This window comes from Taudactylus pleione, unplaced genomic scaffold, assembly GCF_031769625.1.
Source record: "Taudactylus pleione unplaced genomic scaffold, aTauple2 ptg000081l, whole genome shotgun sequence".
NCBI classification, from domain to species: domain Eukaryota; kingdom Metazoa; phylum Chordata; class Amphibia; order Anura; family Myobatrachidae; genus Taudactylus; species Taudactylus pleione.
The window spans coordinates 3,516,500-3,532,758 of record NW_028284483.1 but is presented as its reverse complement, the minus strand read 5'-3'; the positions used below and the strand labels follow the sequence as shown (position 1 = coordinate 3,532,758).

At 46.5% G+C, this 16,259-nt stretch overlaps 1 protein-coding gene across 1 annotated transcript; it reads left to right on the top strand.

Moving 5' to 3' along the window:
• The first annotated feature begins 2,772 nt into the window (after positions 1 to 2,772).
• On the top strand, positions 2,773 to 3,321 carry MSGN1 (mesogenin 1). The gene has a single exon (XM_088468155.1). The coding sequence runs from the start codon at positions 2,773 to 2,775 to the stop codon at positions 3,319 to 3,321; it is 549 nt and encodes a 182-aa protein (XP_088324281.1).
• Positions 3,322 to 16,259: the final 12,938 nt, after the last annotated feature.

Here is a 16,259-nt window from a genome sequence, read left to right as displayed (position 1 = left end):
TCCTCTTCTATTCATTCACTTTGCATTTTGTTAATTGATAAAAATAAACTATTAACACTTCTTTTGTAAAAAAAAAACATTCTTCCTTTGCAGCATTTTTTCACGCCTGCCTAAAACGTTTGCACAGTATTGTATATATGTGGAAATGTCTCAAACCTTCGAGAAAGATAAAGTGGAGAAGTTGTCCATAGCAACCAATAAGATTCATGCGCGGTCACACTCTCAGGGTATTATTTGCGAAAAATACACTGAGAAGTGCGGGGAGAGGATTCGCAGGAACAGAGGCCTGATTCAGAGCCGCTCGCTCTGAATCAGGGCCGGGCATTTATTTTTTTTTGGATCGGCCTCTTGGCCACTCGCATAGCTGTGAGTGACCACCCACAGCTATTGCGAGTGGCCATGATGATGGTTGCGATGGTCAAGACCATCGCGACCATCGGGCTTGCGACGAGACCCTTGTGGTAGGGTCTCGTGGCCGCAAGCCCCAGAGAGATTTTGGCTCTGTCAGAGCCGGAAGCTCTCCACTGACATCACTAGTGATGTCAGTGGGGCCTCCCCCAAACGGCAGGCGTTCCCATGGGAACGCCACCGTTTGGGCTGCCACCCCCCCGGCCCGCCTTCCAAACGGGGCGAGCTGTCACTCAACATCGACAGCTCGTCCCCTTTGGTGCAAGACCCGGAGCGACGGATTGCCCGTTGCTAGCCGGGTCTCGCATGCGCACGACGGTGCCGGCTCCGTCGTGCGCATGCGCTGTGGCCCACCATCGACCCGGTTGCGAGCGCTCAGCGCTTGTGACCGGGTCTGAATCAGGCCCAGAGCTTTCTCGCAAGCTCTGTCCCTGAAAGCGATATTTCATACATCCTTGCAATGTATTCAAATATCACATGGCGACATTGGGCAAACTTATCACATTCCATCCACATCTGAGATGTGGATTGTGATAAATATGCCCCTATATCATGCATTTATTACAATACACTGTCAGAAATTTCTTCCATTCTACCACAGTATATTTAATCTTACTTTAGTTCACGTATATGTAATCCTTAGTCCTGTGCTCTATTTTTAATTACAGCGTTGCAAATGACAAATGTTTTCTCAGATAAATAATTTGCAGTGATGTGTGGTGAGGTGAGGCAGAGCCTTTCCTGTTATACTAATGGTGCATATATATACACGGTCAGATTTTTGTTCAGATCTTAACGATTTTAAAAATCGTTCAATCATTCATATCGGAAGGAAAATCTGACATATCTGACATGTTTGTCAGAAGAAAAATGAACGATGCGCGTTCCCACTTGTCAGATAACGATATCTGACATCTGATGTGTTGCAGTCAGATTTGGACGATTCCATTCATTTTAATGCAGTCAAAAATCATTCCTAGTTCAAATCATTGGTCAAATCGTTCATCAAATCATTCAGATCGTTCATATCGTTCAATCGTTCATCTGACACCTCTGACAAATCTGACCGTGTGTATGCACCTTTAGGTATACTCCAGAGTTTTGACTATAAAAATTATAAGAAAAATAAAAAAAAGTATTATAAATATCTTCTTTGTATTATTCTAATAATTTTTATAGTCAAAACTCTGGAGTAAAAAGTGTATGGCAGGTGCCAGTGCATCCCGTGAATCGCCGTATTCAATTGCAAATGTGCGAAAACGGGACCCATCGAAATTGGCGAAAAGTCCTGTAGTTTTTGGGGAAATCAGCCTGACACCCCCCTAAAGATGCTCTGAAATGGGGGATCACTATGGGTATCCCCGAACAGCCCTGCTAAAGGTATTTGGGTTTTTTAAATGGTCTCAATAGGAGCAATTTAGCGTCTTTGGTTAAGTGGTGAAGAATAGTATTTAGCAACTTTTTGGGGGGGCAAAAAAGTAGTCCCATCAAATTTGGGGTACATGAAAATGGGTGCAAGCATATTTTAAAGTTGCTAAAGTCAAGCATTTTCAAAGTGCTTTTTTGGCGTGTCCTTTGTTGGTTTTTTTGCATTTTTTGACGCAGTTAGCGTCAAGGGGGGTGTCCAAAGGGTGTAGGGCGGTTCCCACAAGTTTGCATCCCAAAACCCCAATTCTGCACTTTTTTCCGCCGTCTATTCATAGACGAAACTTATTCGCTAAATTACATTGCATTGCGTTTTTGCACCAGCGAAAAGACGCTGAAATTGAATAAGGGGATAAGTTGAAACTGGCGAAAATGACGTCATCGGGCGAAAAATTATTGCCGAAACTGACTTTCGCTTCTAACTGAATACGGCCCATAGTGTTTTAAAACAATAGTACTGTACCTAAAGTCCTATGTAAAATGATGGTTGTATAAAATTGCCCAGATGCAAAACCTAATTTCCCCCCTAATTAGCTGATATAAAAATGACTGAGAAAATAACTTGCATTTTAAAGTCTTGCACACTTTTTTTTTTTCTTTAATATGTCCATTTGCATCTTTAAGATCTATCCCCCCAACCTCCTCTCCCCTGCTCTCCCGGTCTTGTTTATTGAAAGACAATTTAGCTGAGAGCTGATAATTCTCCATGAGAGTAAAGTCACACTTCAGGAGTTCATTTTCCATGTTAACACTTTGCAGACTCCTTTGAACTGTTCCATTTAGACACCCACTGCAGATTTGTCAGGTCTGTATAAAAGGGTCTCCACCCCCCCTCCTACACAGAACTAGTCAACACAACACAGAGAAGCTGGATGTCATCTGCTGATTTCCATGGCTCAGGTATCTTCCCAGGCCTCACTGCCTGCTCTTGTTCCTGTCATGGACCCTGTGCATCAGCCTATTATAAAGATGGAAGAGGACTACGTCCTGGGTTCAGACTCTGATCCAGAATCCGCTTACTTGTCCAGATCTTGGGACTGGAAACAAAACACTGAGAACTATTCTCTAAGCCAGACCCCATCTCCTCAAAGTTTGTCGCCTGCTGCCTCCTATGAGTCTCCATTCTCTGGTTGCTCACATCCATCCAGCCTGGAGGAGATATCTTACGGCGATGACCTGGTTGCCTACAGGTTGCTGCAGTACCCTACTGACTGCCAGCGTGAACTGGAAAGTAGCAAAGGAGGACATGGCAAACGGGGTCAGCAAAGTCTCAAAGCTGTTATGAGTTCCCAACGCAGGAGAAAGGCCAGTGAGAGGGAGAAGATGAGAATGAGAGGCATAGCTGAGGCGCTCCACACTCTGAGGACAAATTTACCTCCAATGTACAGCCAGGGCAGGCAACCTCTCACCAAGATACAGACGTTAAAGTGCACCATCTCTTACATTGAGGAGCTTACCACCCTTCTCAACAACTCCAAGGGGACATAGCCTTACCTGGATCTTCTTTGGCCACATTGGTCCCATAGACATCTGAGGACTATGAAGTCCCTGAGCAAGTCCAGCTAATCTATTAATGATGGACACACTTCTGGATGGGACTTCTGAAATATCCAACAATAAAGGACCAGTGTGAATGGATGTTGTTGTGATGGTGAGGCATTCCGGGACCAATGTGATCACCCCCACATGTCTTCTGCATGCTGGGGCAATCTGTGGACAGTGTGACTTTCTAATATTGGATATTATTCATATGGGACTTCAGAGAAGTTGGGCAAAATCATTGGACAGAAGCATTGGTAACTTTTGTTGCCACAGTCTGTTTTGCCCCCTACTGCATCAAAGTTTTTGAAGATAGGATTTGTTATGGGGAAGATGATCCCATTCACCTCTGTTTTTGTATATATATTATTATGCTGTATACTGTACTGTCTGTATATAAGAAATTAGCAGGAGCAGCATGAAATTGCACAGTTTTTAAACATATTTATATCAATCTGATAATATTGATATTACAATCAAATAAAAGTTGGATAAGCATAGTCAGGTCTGCAGTGGAGTCTGTGTTCTGTCCTGGTACAAAGCTCCTTTTCATCCTCTGTCCTGTACTAATAAAAGCCACATTTACTACATGTTACTAAAATATATTGTCAAATGATGCTCATGGCTACAGTATATAGATAACACACCCCTCCTTCAAATCAAATATTTCAGGTAAATGTTTGTGTCCAGCTGAAAGTATTCTGGCAACCACAAAACATTAGACACTTTAGAGTATAAACCTATTACAGTTTTATATTGCTTTTACTGTGGCTGTAGTTGTTTTGTTGCTTTGTGTTAAGATACAAATGGAGGCACAATGATATTTGTACAAGTAATTAGTATACATTTGAGAACACGTATATTGCAAATGAAAATGATGATAAATAGCATACTGTAAGTGTATTTCACTTTAACAAATGTAGATGCTCAGTAATAAACATATTCACTCTTTCCTATTTAACCTTGTGGGACCAGGTAGTACTACAATGACAGTCTAACACATTCACAGCAATCAGTTTTGCTATTATTTGCTTACAACAGGAGTAGGCAGCCTATATGGCTCTCTGCAGCAGCCATGGAACTACAAGTCCCAGCATGCCATAAAATGCTAGGAGCTGTTGTTCCACAACAATTGGCAAGCCGGCTCTCTAATTAGTGTTCCAGCAAGCCTGAGTAGCGTCAAGCTGGTTTATAGGGCATAGTGAGACTTGTAGCTCCAAAACAGCTATCATTTAAGCCTGCTGATCACTTTAACATTTATCCAAAATAATATTATCTTCCATCATTTCTATTGCTGGGTTGGTCCTTTGTTTCCTACAGTATATGTAATATTATATCATTTCTACATTACAGAAAGCACAGTATGTTAGGTTTTTTTTATTACTACTTACCTTTAGTTTGGTGTTTTTTAGTTCAAAATGTTAAGAAAAAATTACCGGCCATTACACACACACACACTTCCATTATGGTGCTAATTGTCAGCCCAGTCTGCCAGGGTCTCCAGCAGACTGTGTGTAAGGGATCTCTCACACAGATTAATTAATCACATCATTAAAAAGAAATCCTGAAACCATGTCCTGCTGGGGATACTAAAGATACATTATTTGTCTCAGGAGCCGTTACATAATATTACCGAGGCTGTGTTACTGACATTTACCCCTCAATGGGAATATTACTGACTTTGAAAGTAATTCACTTAACACGGCCCATTAACCATGCAGAAACCCTAATTTCCCGCATACAGTATTTAAGGTAACGGGCCATTCATCTTCAGGAGTCCGATAAGACCACCTGATATTCAGTAAACTATAGAAAACTTAAAAGTTTTCGGAGTGTGCTGGCGAGAGCAAACGCCATCATCAGATGGCGCTTGTTTTTGGAGCCCTGCTCCTTCCTATGGGAAGGAGATCCGGGGATGCAAAGAGGGTTCCGAGCGGATCCCTCTGCCGCCTCCTCGCTGGCTCCCCGGCGTATTTGCATATGCGTGCCCTCAGATCACACATTCGCAGGAGCCAGCGTCGGAGAAAGGTAAGTAACGCAGATACTTCTGTAGCTGCGCCACTAATCGCGGTGACAGCTGCTTTTCAGAGCAGTTGTCCCTGCACCAGAGCAATTCTGAATTGCTCCAGTGATAAGTATCCCCCACGGTAAGGGGGATACTAAAGTGTCCCACCCAAACGTCTCCCAATGATGAATAGGCCCCTATGAGTGAGGTGAAAAACCACAGTTATCTCAGTTTCAATGGGATGTTTTGTACTTGGCAAATCAAAGCAAGAACTTGGTTGTTCTTGGCGGCAATGTGTCACCAGCGTTGCGTGAGGGTGACCCTTCATTTACATCAGCAAAGCTATGACAGCTGCTGCCACTGGAAAAGTGCCAACATTGTAACAAGGGTTCCGGGACATTTCCATTAAATCTCATGAGGTTGGGAAAGCAAAACAACACAGTTGGGGGACAGCCCTGACGGAGAGCTTAGTACTTAGTCTGCTGTGCATGTGGTCCCCACAGCCCAGAGATAGGGGATCCCCTCCCTTATGTAGGGAGGTGATTCACTGTTAAATCTGTAAGGTAAAAATGTATCAAACCTAAAAAAAGGGCACGTGGACTAGTTGCCCAATTAGCTGTTAGCTATCAATAATCTAATTCATTCTAGGAAATGATAGCTGGAAGATGATTGGTTGCTATTGGCTACTCTTTAAAAGGTTTGATACATCTGAAATGTATTTTCATGAATTGTGCACAGAGACATTAAAGCCACTAATGCCCCTTTTACACCAGAGCTAAAACCTGGGTTATTACAGGGTTTACCCGGGTAGCTCCTTGGTGTAAAAGGGGAGAGGGTTGGATTGCTAGGTCGAGTGACCCAGCAATCCAACTCCGGTAACTAACAGGGTTTAACACGGGAGTAACCCGTGAAACCCTGCAGTGTAGACTGCGCAATCCTGGTGAAGGTGACCTGGATCATGCCGCTCTCCTGCCGATTGGCCGGCTTCAGTGGCGCTTGGAGATGACGTCATCTCCAAGCGTCCACTTCAACGCCGGAAAAGCCGGGTCTCTGCAGACCCGGCTCCGGTGTGAACAGGAATATCCTTGGTCGGCGCTGGGGAAATTCCGGATTGGAACCCTGTTCCAACCTCTGGGTCAGACCCGGAGTTTCGGTATAAAAGCGGTATTAGCAGAAGTCCTTGCAGATAACTATACACACAGACCGAAACCTGCGTTGGCCCAGGTAGGTATTACAGTGTGGGGGAAGTACGTAGGTGGGATGGGGCAGATCTATAGTATTAGTATATAAATAACTGAAGTACCTCATAGTGCAAAACTCCACCACACGCTGGCCTGTTTATATTCCGGCTTGATTTCATATAACTGCTTTTAGCTTATGACCTGCATGACATGGAAACATACTGTAACTTCTATGGTATAGGACTTGTGGCGTAATATTACAGAGCAACCAATAAAACTAGTCACATGTGGGCCGATATTGCGCTGCTCAGCACCTTAGTGAAGGGGCATTGGGCCTGATTCAGACCCGCTCGCGGGCGCACAGCGCTCGCAAGCGGGTCGATGTTCCCCCACTGCGCATGCGCCATCTCCGGTATGCGCATGCGCGAGCGACGACAGCTCCGTCACTCCGGGGCTCACTACAAGACGGGGCGGCTGTCGATGTTGATTGACAGCTCGACCCGTTTTGTAGGCGGGGCGGGGGGGTGGCTGCACAAACGCAGTCGTTCCCTTAGGAACGCCTGCCGTTTGTGGGCGGCCCTACTGACATCACGAGTGGATTTCCTGCTCTATTAGAGCAAGAAGTCCACTCGGGCTTGCGAGAGCCGAGACCCTCCCGCAGGGGTCTCGACGCAAGCACGATGGTCGCGATAATCGCGACCATCGCCAGGCCGCTCACACTAGCTGTGGGTGATCACCCACAGCTTTCCAAGCGGCCTGGAGGCCGAAACATTAAAAAAAAAAAAAAAACGCCCTGATTCAGAGCGAGCGCTCGCAAATAGCGAGCGCCTCTGAATCAGGCCCATTATGTCCACATCTGTTGCCAAACTGGCCAAAACAAGCGGCCAGACTCTTCCTCTTCATTGGTGCCCATTAGTGTGGCCAGGAGCACATACATGCATAATAAATTGATCAATTCTGTTTATTATCAGCCATTGGGCTCATTTTTGGCTAATATCAGGCTAATTGTCCCACATCTCTCTCAGTGAACAGCATATTTAGATGAGGTGGGATAGACGGAGCCTTGAACACCATCCAATGAACTAACATGCATTATTAAGTGTTTTTATGTTAACTGTGAACGTGATTATGATAAGTGTGCAGCGCTGAGGTTATACACAATTCTCCAGGTCTACTCCATTAGCTACATGTCCTTTAGTTTTCATTGATTAAAAAAACAAAAAACATTAGCATATGTTTCTCTTCTGAGATCAATTAATAATAATTATGATAAATAATCTAATTAAAGCATCACAGAGTTTGAAAACAAGAGTCATGATAAATCATTTACTTGCTGCCCCATCACAGGCTTTTGCAGAGGACACATTTTAATCTCTAACTTAATAAAACATTTTAGTGTTATCAGCAGCGGCCTAGCAGCTCCAAATTCCGTGCCACACAGATTTATCATCCACAGTGCAAATCCCAGGCTTTCCTTATTGTCCGCCAGGGAATGGCAAATGGGTGCTTACAATTATTTATTTATCTATTTTAGATTTAGTTTAATAGCTACATTAGAGTGCATGATCCATGTTCTATGTGCTCTGACCAGAATGCGTGATCATCCTAGCCCTGTGCACTGAACTCTTTAAGCTTTGCTAGAAACGAAAGTACTATTACTGCCTGGCAACCCCATGTAATCAATAGGGAGATGGGCCTTCCACTGGCAATGGTACTTCATTCTATATCCAATGACCAGAAACCAACCTGGTAACAGCTACTGTAGTGCAAAACGGAATGGGTATGGGAATGCTGGCACTCAGGATCCCGGTGGTCAAAATCCTGACGCCGGCATCCCGACAGGGTTAGCATACCAACACCTGTAGGTATCCTCCTAACCCTTCCCCTCTCCCTACCCTAACCCTTCCTCTCTCCCTACCCTAACCCTTCCTCTCTCCCTACCCTAACCCTTCCTCCCCAGTTCCTGAAACAAACCACCCCCTTTAGTGCCTATACCTAACCTCCCTCTCCCCACACCCTAAACCTAACCCTCCCCCCTTAGTGCCTAACCTTAACCGTCCCCCCAAGCCCGCTAATTGCCGGTGCCGGGATTCTGATCTGGCCAATGACAGCACATTGGGGGTGGAGCCAGGGCGGGGCCGTGCAATCACGTCATCGTGGCCACGCCCCCTCTTCACAATGCCGTTATTTTAGGCATTGTGAAACAGCGGGCGGGGCCACGATGACGGGATTCAGCGCGAACCACGTCACCGGCCTCCATGCTGCGGGGGTTTCTATTTTTTTCTGTGGGAAGATAGGGAGGGTCACAGGTTTCCGGGAGGCTTGCCTGCCTTTCCGGGGCGGCACCCGAAAATCGGGAGGCTCCCGGCTAAATCGGGAGGGTAGGCAAGCCTGCTTTCAGTGCAATTTAACTGTGGCAAATAGAGCACATAGGGGTCTATTTATGAAGCTGTGATTACCCCTTTATCTGACTTTTCTGTACGAAAAAGGGGTTATCATGGCTTCCTCCGATTTAATAGCATGGATACCATAGAGAAATCCATGTCCATAGCCTGTGGCGTCTATGGTCAGTCTATCAAGCAGCAGATAAGCTTGCTTTCCACAACTAGGTAACTCCCTACTGAGATAGTGTTACCTATACTCAGGGCCGCAACTAGAGGAGAGTGAGAGTGAGCGATGCCGCCGCACAGAGAGCACAGCACCCTGGACGGCACTGTCGCTGCAGACACACCTTGGAACGGCACCCTGCAGCCAGTATCGCTGTTGCACAGAGAGTCCTCTGGATGCTCCAGACATGCAAACATACATACAGGCAGCACACAGTATACATTTTAAATGAGAAATCTGCTGATAGTTTTGGCTCAGGCACTGATCATTTGCATAGGCCCGCCCACAAGAATGATGAGGTAAACAAACTGGGCCTGATTCAGCAAGGAACGCACGGATGCAACGCACGCACCCCTCCCCTGCGAGCATATGCTAATCAATGCATACGCACAGAGACCGCAGCACAAGATGCAGAAGCCCAGCCCCATACTAAGCCACCCATCTCCCTTTACTTTGCCTGATCAGCACGCAAGATAGCCTAAACATCAGTAACATTGAGAACCATCTGAACCATTAGCATAATAGTGTAGTGGTTGACCTGACCTGCCGCAGGATTGTGGGTGCTTCCTGTGTACAGCTTACGGTATGGCTGCGTATGCCGCCGCACTGCCTTAATTATGCATGCCCCTATGACGGCGTTATGACACCTGCGTTCGCCTGACCACCCCTCGTCACCACCCACAAACGGCACTACCTGTAAATCAGTGTCAGAGGGGTCTGCGCAGGGCCGGATTTCCCGCTAATCATCCAAGGCGCTCGCCTAGGGCCCGGTGGGACCCAAGGGGCCCGTGGACGGGGCCCTTTGCCCTTAGAAATTACTCGATGACAGTGCTCCTCTCTGGGAGAGGAGGAGGCGGGACCGCGTGACGTCACAACGTCACACGGTCCCGCCTCCTCCTCTCCCAGAGAGTCCCGCGCTTCTGTCTCTCTGTCAAGGAGAGAGACAGTACTAGGCCCGGCAGCCTGCCTGCGGCTGCTTGCTAGGAGAAGCCAGGTCTCCACACTTGCAATGAGATAGAGTGACTCGCCCGCCGCCCTTTCCCTCGCATCTGATAATCCGTCCATCACCCATCTAGCCGGGCCCCACCGCAGCCACTCTGCCAGCCTTTCAGGACCACCGCCGCCCACCAGCAGCACCCTGCAAGGCCAGGCAGGTAGGGCCTATGAAAATGTATATGTCAATGGGAGCAAATATATATATATATATATATATATATATACATATATATATATTTGTGTGTGTATATATATATATATATATATATATATGTATATATATGTGTACATATATATATATATATCTGTATATATAAAAACTGCATATATCCAGTAGGTGTCACTAGGTCAAGACTTGATCTGGTGACACCTACTGGATTTATGCACAGTTTTTACAATGTCACTAGATTATATATTATATATAATTTGCTGAGTTACTACCTATTGTGAAGGTGTTTTTAACTTATTTTCTGTTCCCTCACCTTCTCCCGTCTCCCTCTGTTTCATCCCCCTTTCCTACAGTCTCACACTATATTTCCTCCTATCTTTTCCCTGTTCCCCGTCTCGCCTATCACACTCTTTAAGTATGTATGCAGGGCCGGTTCTAGACATTGTGGAGCTCAGGGCGAAAGTTCCCAGTATTTTAGATAAGACAACATTATGCCACACGCAGTAATGCCCTTTACAACACTATGCCACACGCAGTAATGCCTTTATAACACTGTGCCACATGCAGTAATGCCTTTATAACACTATGCCACACGCAGTAATGCCCTTTATAACACTATGCCACACGCAGTAATGCCCTTTATAACACATTATACCACACGCAGTAATAACACATTATGCCACGTGCAGTAATGCCCTTTATAACACATTATGCCACATGCGGTAATGCCCTGTATAATACATTGTGCCACACACAGTAATTACCTTTATAATACATTATCCCCAATTCAAATTACACCACACAGTACTCCCTTATGTTATGATACACAGTGGTGCCTCTTTTACATAATGCCAAAATTACTGTCCCTTATACACAAGGCCCACAGTAGTAGTGCCCCTTATACAATGCCCACAGCAGTGGTGCCCCTTAAACAATGGCCCCAGTAGTGGTGTCCCCCATGCAGTGTCCACATTAGTAGTACCCCCAGTGGTAATGCCCCCTATAGTAGTTCCCCCAGTAGTAAAGCTCCACAGTAGTAATCCCCCAATTAGAAATGCCCCCTATAGTAGTGCCCCCATTAGTAATGCTCCCCAGTAGTAATGCCCCATTAGTAGTGCCCACAGTAGTAATGCCCCCATTAGTAGTGCCCACAGTAGTAATGCTCTCCAGTAGTAATGCCCCCATTAGTAGTGCCCACAGTAGTAATGCCCACAGTAGTAATGTCTCTTATAGTAGTTCCCCCAGTTGTAATGCCCTCAATTAGTAATGCTCCCCAGTAGTAATCCCCCATTAGTAATGCCCCCTATAGTAGTGCCCCCATTAGTAATGCTCCCTAGTAATCCTCCCAATTGTAGTGCCCCCATTAATAATTCTCCCCAGTAGTATTGCCCACAGTAATGCCCCCTATAGTAGTGCCCCCATTAGTAGAGCCCCCATTAGTAGAGCCCCCATTAGTAATGCTCCCCAGTAGTACTGCCCCCATTAGTAATGCCCCCAGAAATAATGCCCCCTGTAGTTGTGCCCACTAGTAGTAATGCCCCCTATAGTCGTCCCCCAGTAGTAATGCCCCCCAGTAGTAATGCCCCTATAATCGTGCCCCCAGTGCTGGTGCTTCGGACTGAAAAAAAACAAAACACAATACTTACCTTTAGCCCCGCTCCTGCTTCTGCTGCCGTCCAGACCGACCACGGCTCCTCGGATCTATGGGGAAACATCATGACATTATGACGTCCCTCCCATAGTACTCTCTATGCCGGAGGCCGGAGCTCAGGAGTGAGCTCTGGCTTTCGGCTGCCGCTCCAGGGAGGGGGCCGGGTGCCTGCTGATAACAAATATCAGCGGGCTCCGGCAAATGCAGCCACCCTGCGGTGGCTGGCGGGGGGGGGGGGGGTCACCGGCGTATTTTTATTTTATTTTTTTCTTCCTTCTAGGTTTTTTTTCAGGTGGGGGGGACTCAGTGGCGCCCTCTAGGTGACGGCGCTCTGGGCGACTGCCCTGTTAGCCCACACCTAGAACCGTCACACACACACACACACACATACATGCACATTCATTTCATGTCAATATTTGTTACAGGATGATATATATATATATATATATATATAATAATGTGATCTAGGAAGACTGTAGTAACTGTGCATATAGTACAGTAGGTGTCACTGGAGCAGGATAAGGAAAACCTGGCCCTTCCAGTGTGGAAAAGAATAGGCGGCATTCTTTTGTCTCCAAAAAAATGTGTATTGCTCACCGATGGATTAAATACATAGTCAACGTTTCAAGGTCCTAAGACCTTTTCGTAAGGATTCAAGAGTGCCGCCTATTCCTTTCCACAGATCGGACAGGGTTTCCTTTGGAGAAAGAAAACTGTATATATTGATGCGTCTTGCTCCAGTGACACCTACTGTAATATATGCACAGGATTGTTTGAAGAAGGGGACCCTTAAACAATGTCTTGCCTAAGGCCCCGTGAGGTCTAAATCCGGCTCTGGGTCTGCATACACACTGCGTGTAGTCTGTGTACCCTAACCCGATCACACTGCGCACACGCGCAGTGCGATGCATACACATGCGCAGTTCGCCAACATCGGCAGAGTGCGTGCATTCCTTGCAGAATCAGGCCTATTGTACAATATCGGTACCTTTTTGGTTGATATCATCTGCCTAGTCTGACCGATCTGATCATTGAAACTGAGGGCCTGATTCAGAGCCGCTCGTAAGTGGCCGCTCGTTCGCCCCGAGCAATGTTCGCACATCTGCGCGTGCATATGGGTTTTAGTACGCATGCGCGAACCGGTCAGTGCGGTCGAAAATCGTGTGCTCGCAAAATAGCGAATGCCTGCTAATTTGAGTGACAGAATGAGGCGTATGTGGGTGGTAACAGGGGAAGGTGCTTGAAAACGTGGAGTGGAGATCCAAACGTAGGCGTGCCAAACGGTCAAAACGGGCGTTTTAAGGGTGTGCATAATTAACAAAGCAGTGTCATTGACCACGTCACTTGGTTGTCTTTTAGCCTGAACTGCTCGCATGATTGCGGTAGGAAAATCCAACCACAAGCACTGCGAGCAGTTCAGACGCCTTTCGATGTACTCGATTAATCAAATAAATAGCGGAGATGACGTAGGATGTGAGCGGCCAGGGGGCGTTTTTTCCAAAATAGTGAGCGCATGTTTCGTTGGCTCGTTCAGACATAGAGGCGTCAACAGACCGCAAAGAGCGAGCGCTTAATTTAAATAGCCAGCCCCTTTTTCTGAACGAGCGTCCGCAAATAGCGTCCGGCTCTGAATCAGGCCCTGAGTGTTTCTGGACGTTTTTTTTGCCAAAACGCTCATGCCTACACACTACACCAAAACAAACAACCCGATCCATCCGATTATTGGCAAACTGGCCCAATAATAGTGCGTACCTAGCTTAGGTAGGCTACCCCAGCCATACGGGAAAACGGCAGCAGACGCGTCCCACTCAGAAATCAAGTCCCTGGTCTTAAATTGTGTCAATTGTGATCGATATGGAAAATTAATCACTGTATCAAGTGGTGTTTGTTTTAATAAAGTAAGATTGTATAAATGAATACAATAAAAATTTCCACGTTATTTACGTGCCCTTGTATAAACATCCAGTGTTCTACTTCTTAGTTTCTGAAAGTCTTGGGTCCGGACGCTAAAACTTGTGGCCAGGAACTGAGTCTGCATTATATCCTATTATAGGTTGAATACACTGACAAGCAGTCAAGGACTCTTTGCATATTAATAAAGGACATCGCCTGTGGTAACGGCTTGCAAGTATGCTGCTGTAAATTTATTATGCATTTAAATGAAATGAAAGTGCAGCATGATGAAAAAATATACTGTATATAATGGAGTGAAAGGAAAAGACAAGGAGCAAAATGTACTACGCAGCGGGTTCTAAACCGTGGCCATTTGACGGCGGGTTCTATTCTGTTCTAAACCCCGGCGGTTTGGTGGCGGGTTCTTTTCTGTTCTAAACCCTGGGGGTTTGGTGGCGGTTTTGCAGCGGTTTCTAAATGAAAGCCCTGTTCTATTCTATTCTAAAATGTGTTATGACTGCAGTTTTGCAGTGGTTTTGGCCTCAGTAAATCTGCAGATAGCAAAACCGCCACCAAAGCGCCAGGGTTTAGTACCTGCCGCTTAGTAAATTTTGCCCAAGATATTTATATTGTAATCATCTTCTTAAAGTTTATTACAAAATCAAAACAATGGAGAAATGTGCACATCGCTTAGTTGCCTACTCACCCTGGAACGGCCGGGAGGCTCCCAAAAATCGTGTGACGCTCCCGCAAGAGAAAGCTGGTCTACCGGATTGGTCACCATCCACGAAACCCCCCCCCCTCCACATACCATGTAAAAGTGGGCAATCCAGGGGGGCAATGATGTGATGTGTACTGAATCGTGCCATACTAGTAATCTCGACACTGTATAGCGCGGTGGGGCTGCGATGATGCAATCGCGCTTCCACAGCACTGCACTGCTCACCGTTGCCTCCGCCTCGTCCCCTGCTGCGCAGATCTGGCTGAGCCAGAAAGTGGGCAAGTAGGGCATATTGCACAGGAACAGACATCTCTATCTCCTGCAATGCTGCTTCACTCTCAGACAGAACAGGGGCCTGATACAGAGGGTGGACACAGATTCTTTCACAACTGGCTGATGTTTTGTCTACTGCGCAAGCTTCCGAGCTGCACTGCGCATGTGCGTCAATGGTCTTGCGAAGGCGGTCACAGTCTGATTTACAGCCAATGGCTATTTGGGGGAGGTAACAGGGAGTGGTGACTAAAACGCAGGTGAGTTTTGGGAGGCCTGTCGCAGCCAACAACTACGTCTGCAGACACAGGGGTACCGGCTCCGGGGTCTCATTTGCGACGGACATTCTGAGCAACCATCGGGTTGCACAGAGATCCGATGGTCCGATGGATGTTTTCAATGTTCGTCTGATGCTGCGTTTTTGGACACAAACGGCAGGTCTGAGAAGACGGCGGAGGGCGTCTCTTTACAAAAGTCAGTGGCAGGGACATATGTACAACTTTGCAGATCCGCTGCGTAAGAAGACGCAGCACCGACGGCCTTTGCTTCACCTTTGAAGCAGGCCCATGGTGTGGCCCTGCCTTAGGCAAGATGCCAGGAAGGCTCCATGCTGTAACAGGATAGGCCACATTTGCAACTTGACCCAGGTCTCAGTGTTGGCGTAAGACCTCTAAAGTCACTTCATTGCTGCGCTGTGCCCTACAAGTAAAGAGACGGTAAGGAGAACCCAGCGGGCTGATGCTGGGTCAGATGCCAATGGATCCAGCAGATATCTGTTATTGCGCGTGCGCTGTAGAATGCAATCTCATACCGCTCATGCGGCGCTCCACACATACACATAGGAGATGGAGATTGAAAGAGCGGACCATCAGATTAGTTAACTGGCTGATAACTCTTTCCGTGAAATGAGCGTTTATAGGCAGCATCGAGTTGGCAACCCTGCAAACTCATGGAAGTGATGTCTCTCTTGCGAGTGTAGGCCGACCTACGCGCTCATTTGTGCCATGCGATTGGACATGGGACGCTGTTCTCTAACGGATCTCTTGCAGCCAGCATGGAGTGGGTGTAAGTCCTGATACTAATGATGATGACTGCAGACAGGAAACCAGTGGTCAACGCGGCCATCCTGATGAAGACGGGCGGATAATCGACAAAGGCAGACGCATAATGTAGTAAGCAGGCTGCCGCAAATGAATGGAAAAGCAACCACAGATGCATCTGACTGAGAAATAGACAATGTATCCTGAATATACTGAGTTATCCCCCCACCCCCACTACCATACAACATGGCTCTGACCACTATACCCTTGAAATATGGAGTGTATTACTGCGCTACCTCCATAATCATCCTTTAGGGAAGCATCTGCCTTTATCAAGATGGCCGCCGTTTGGTC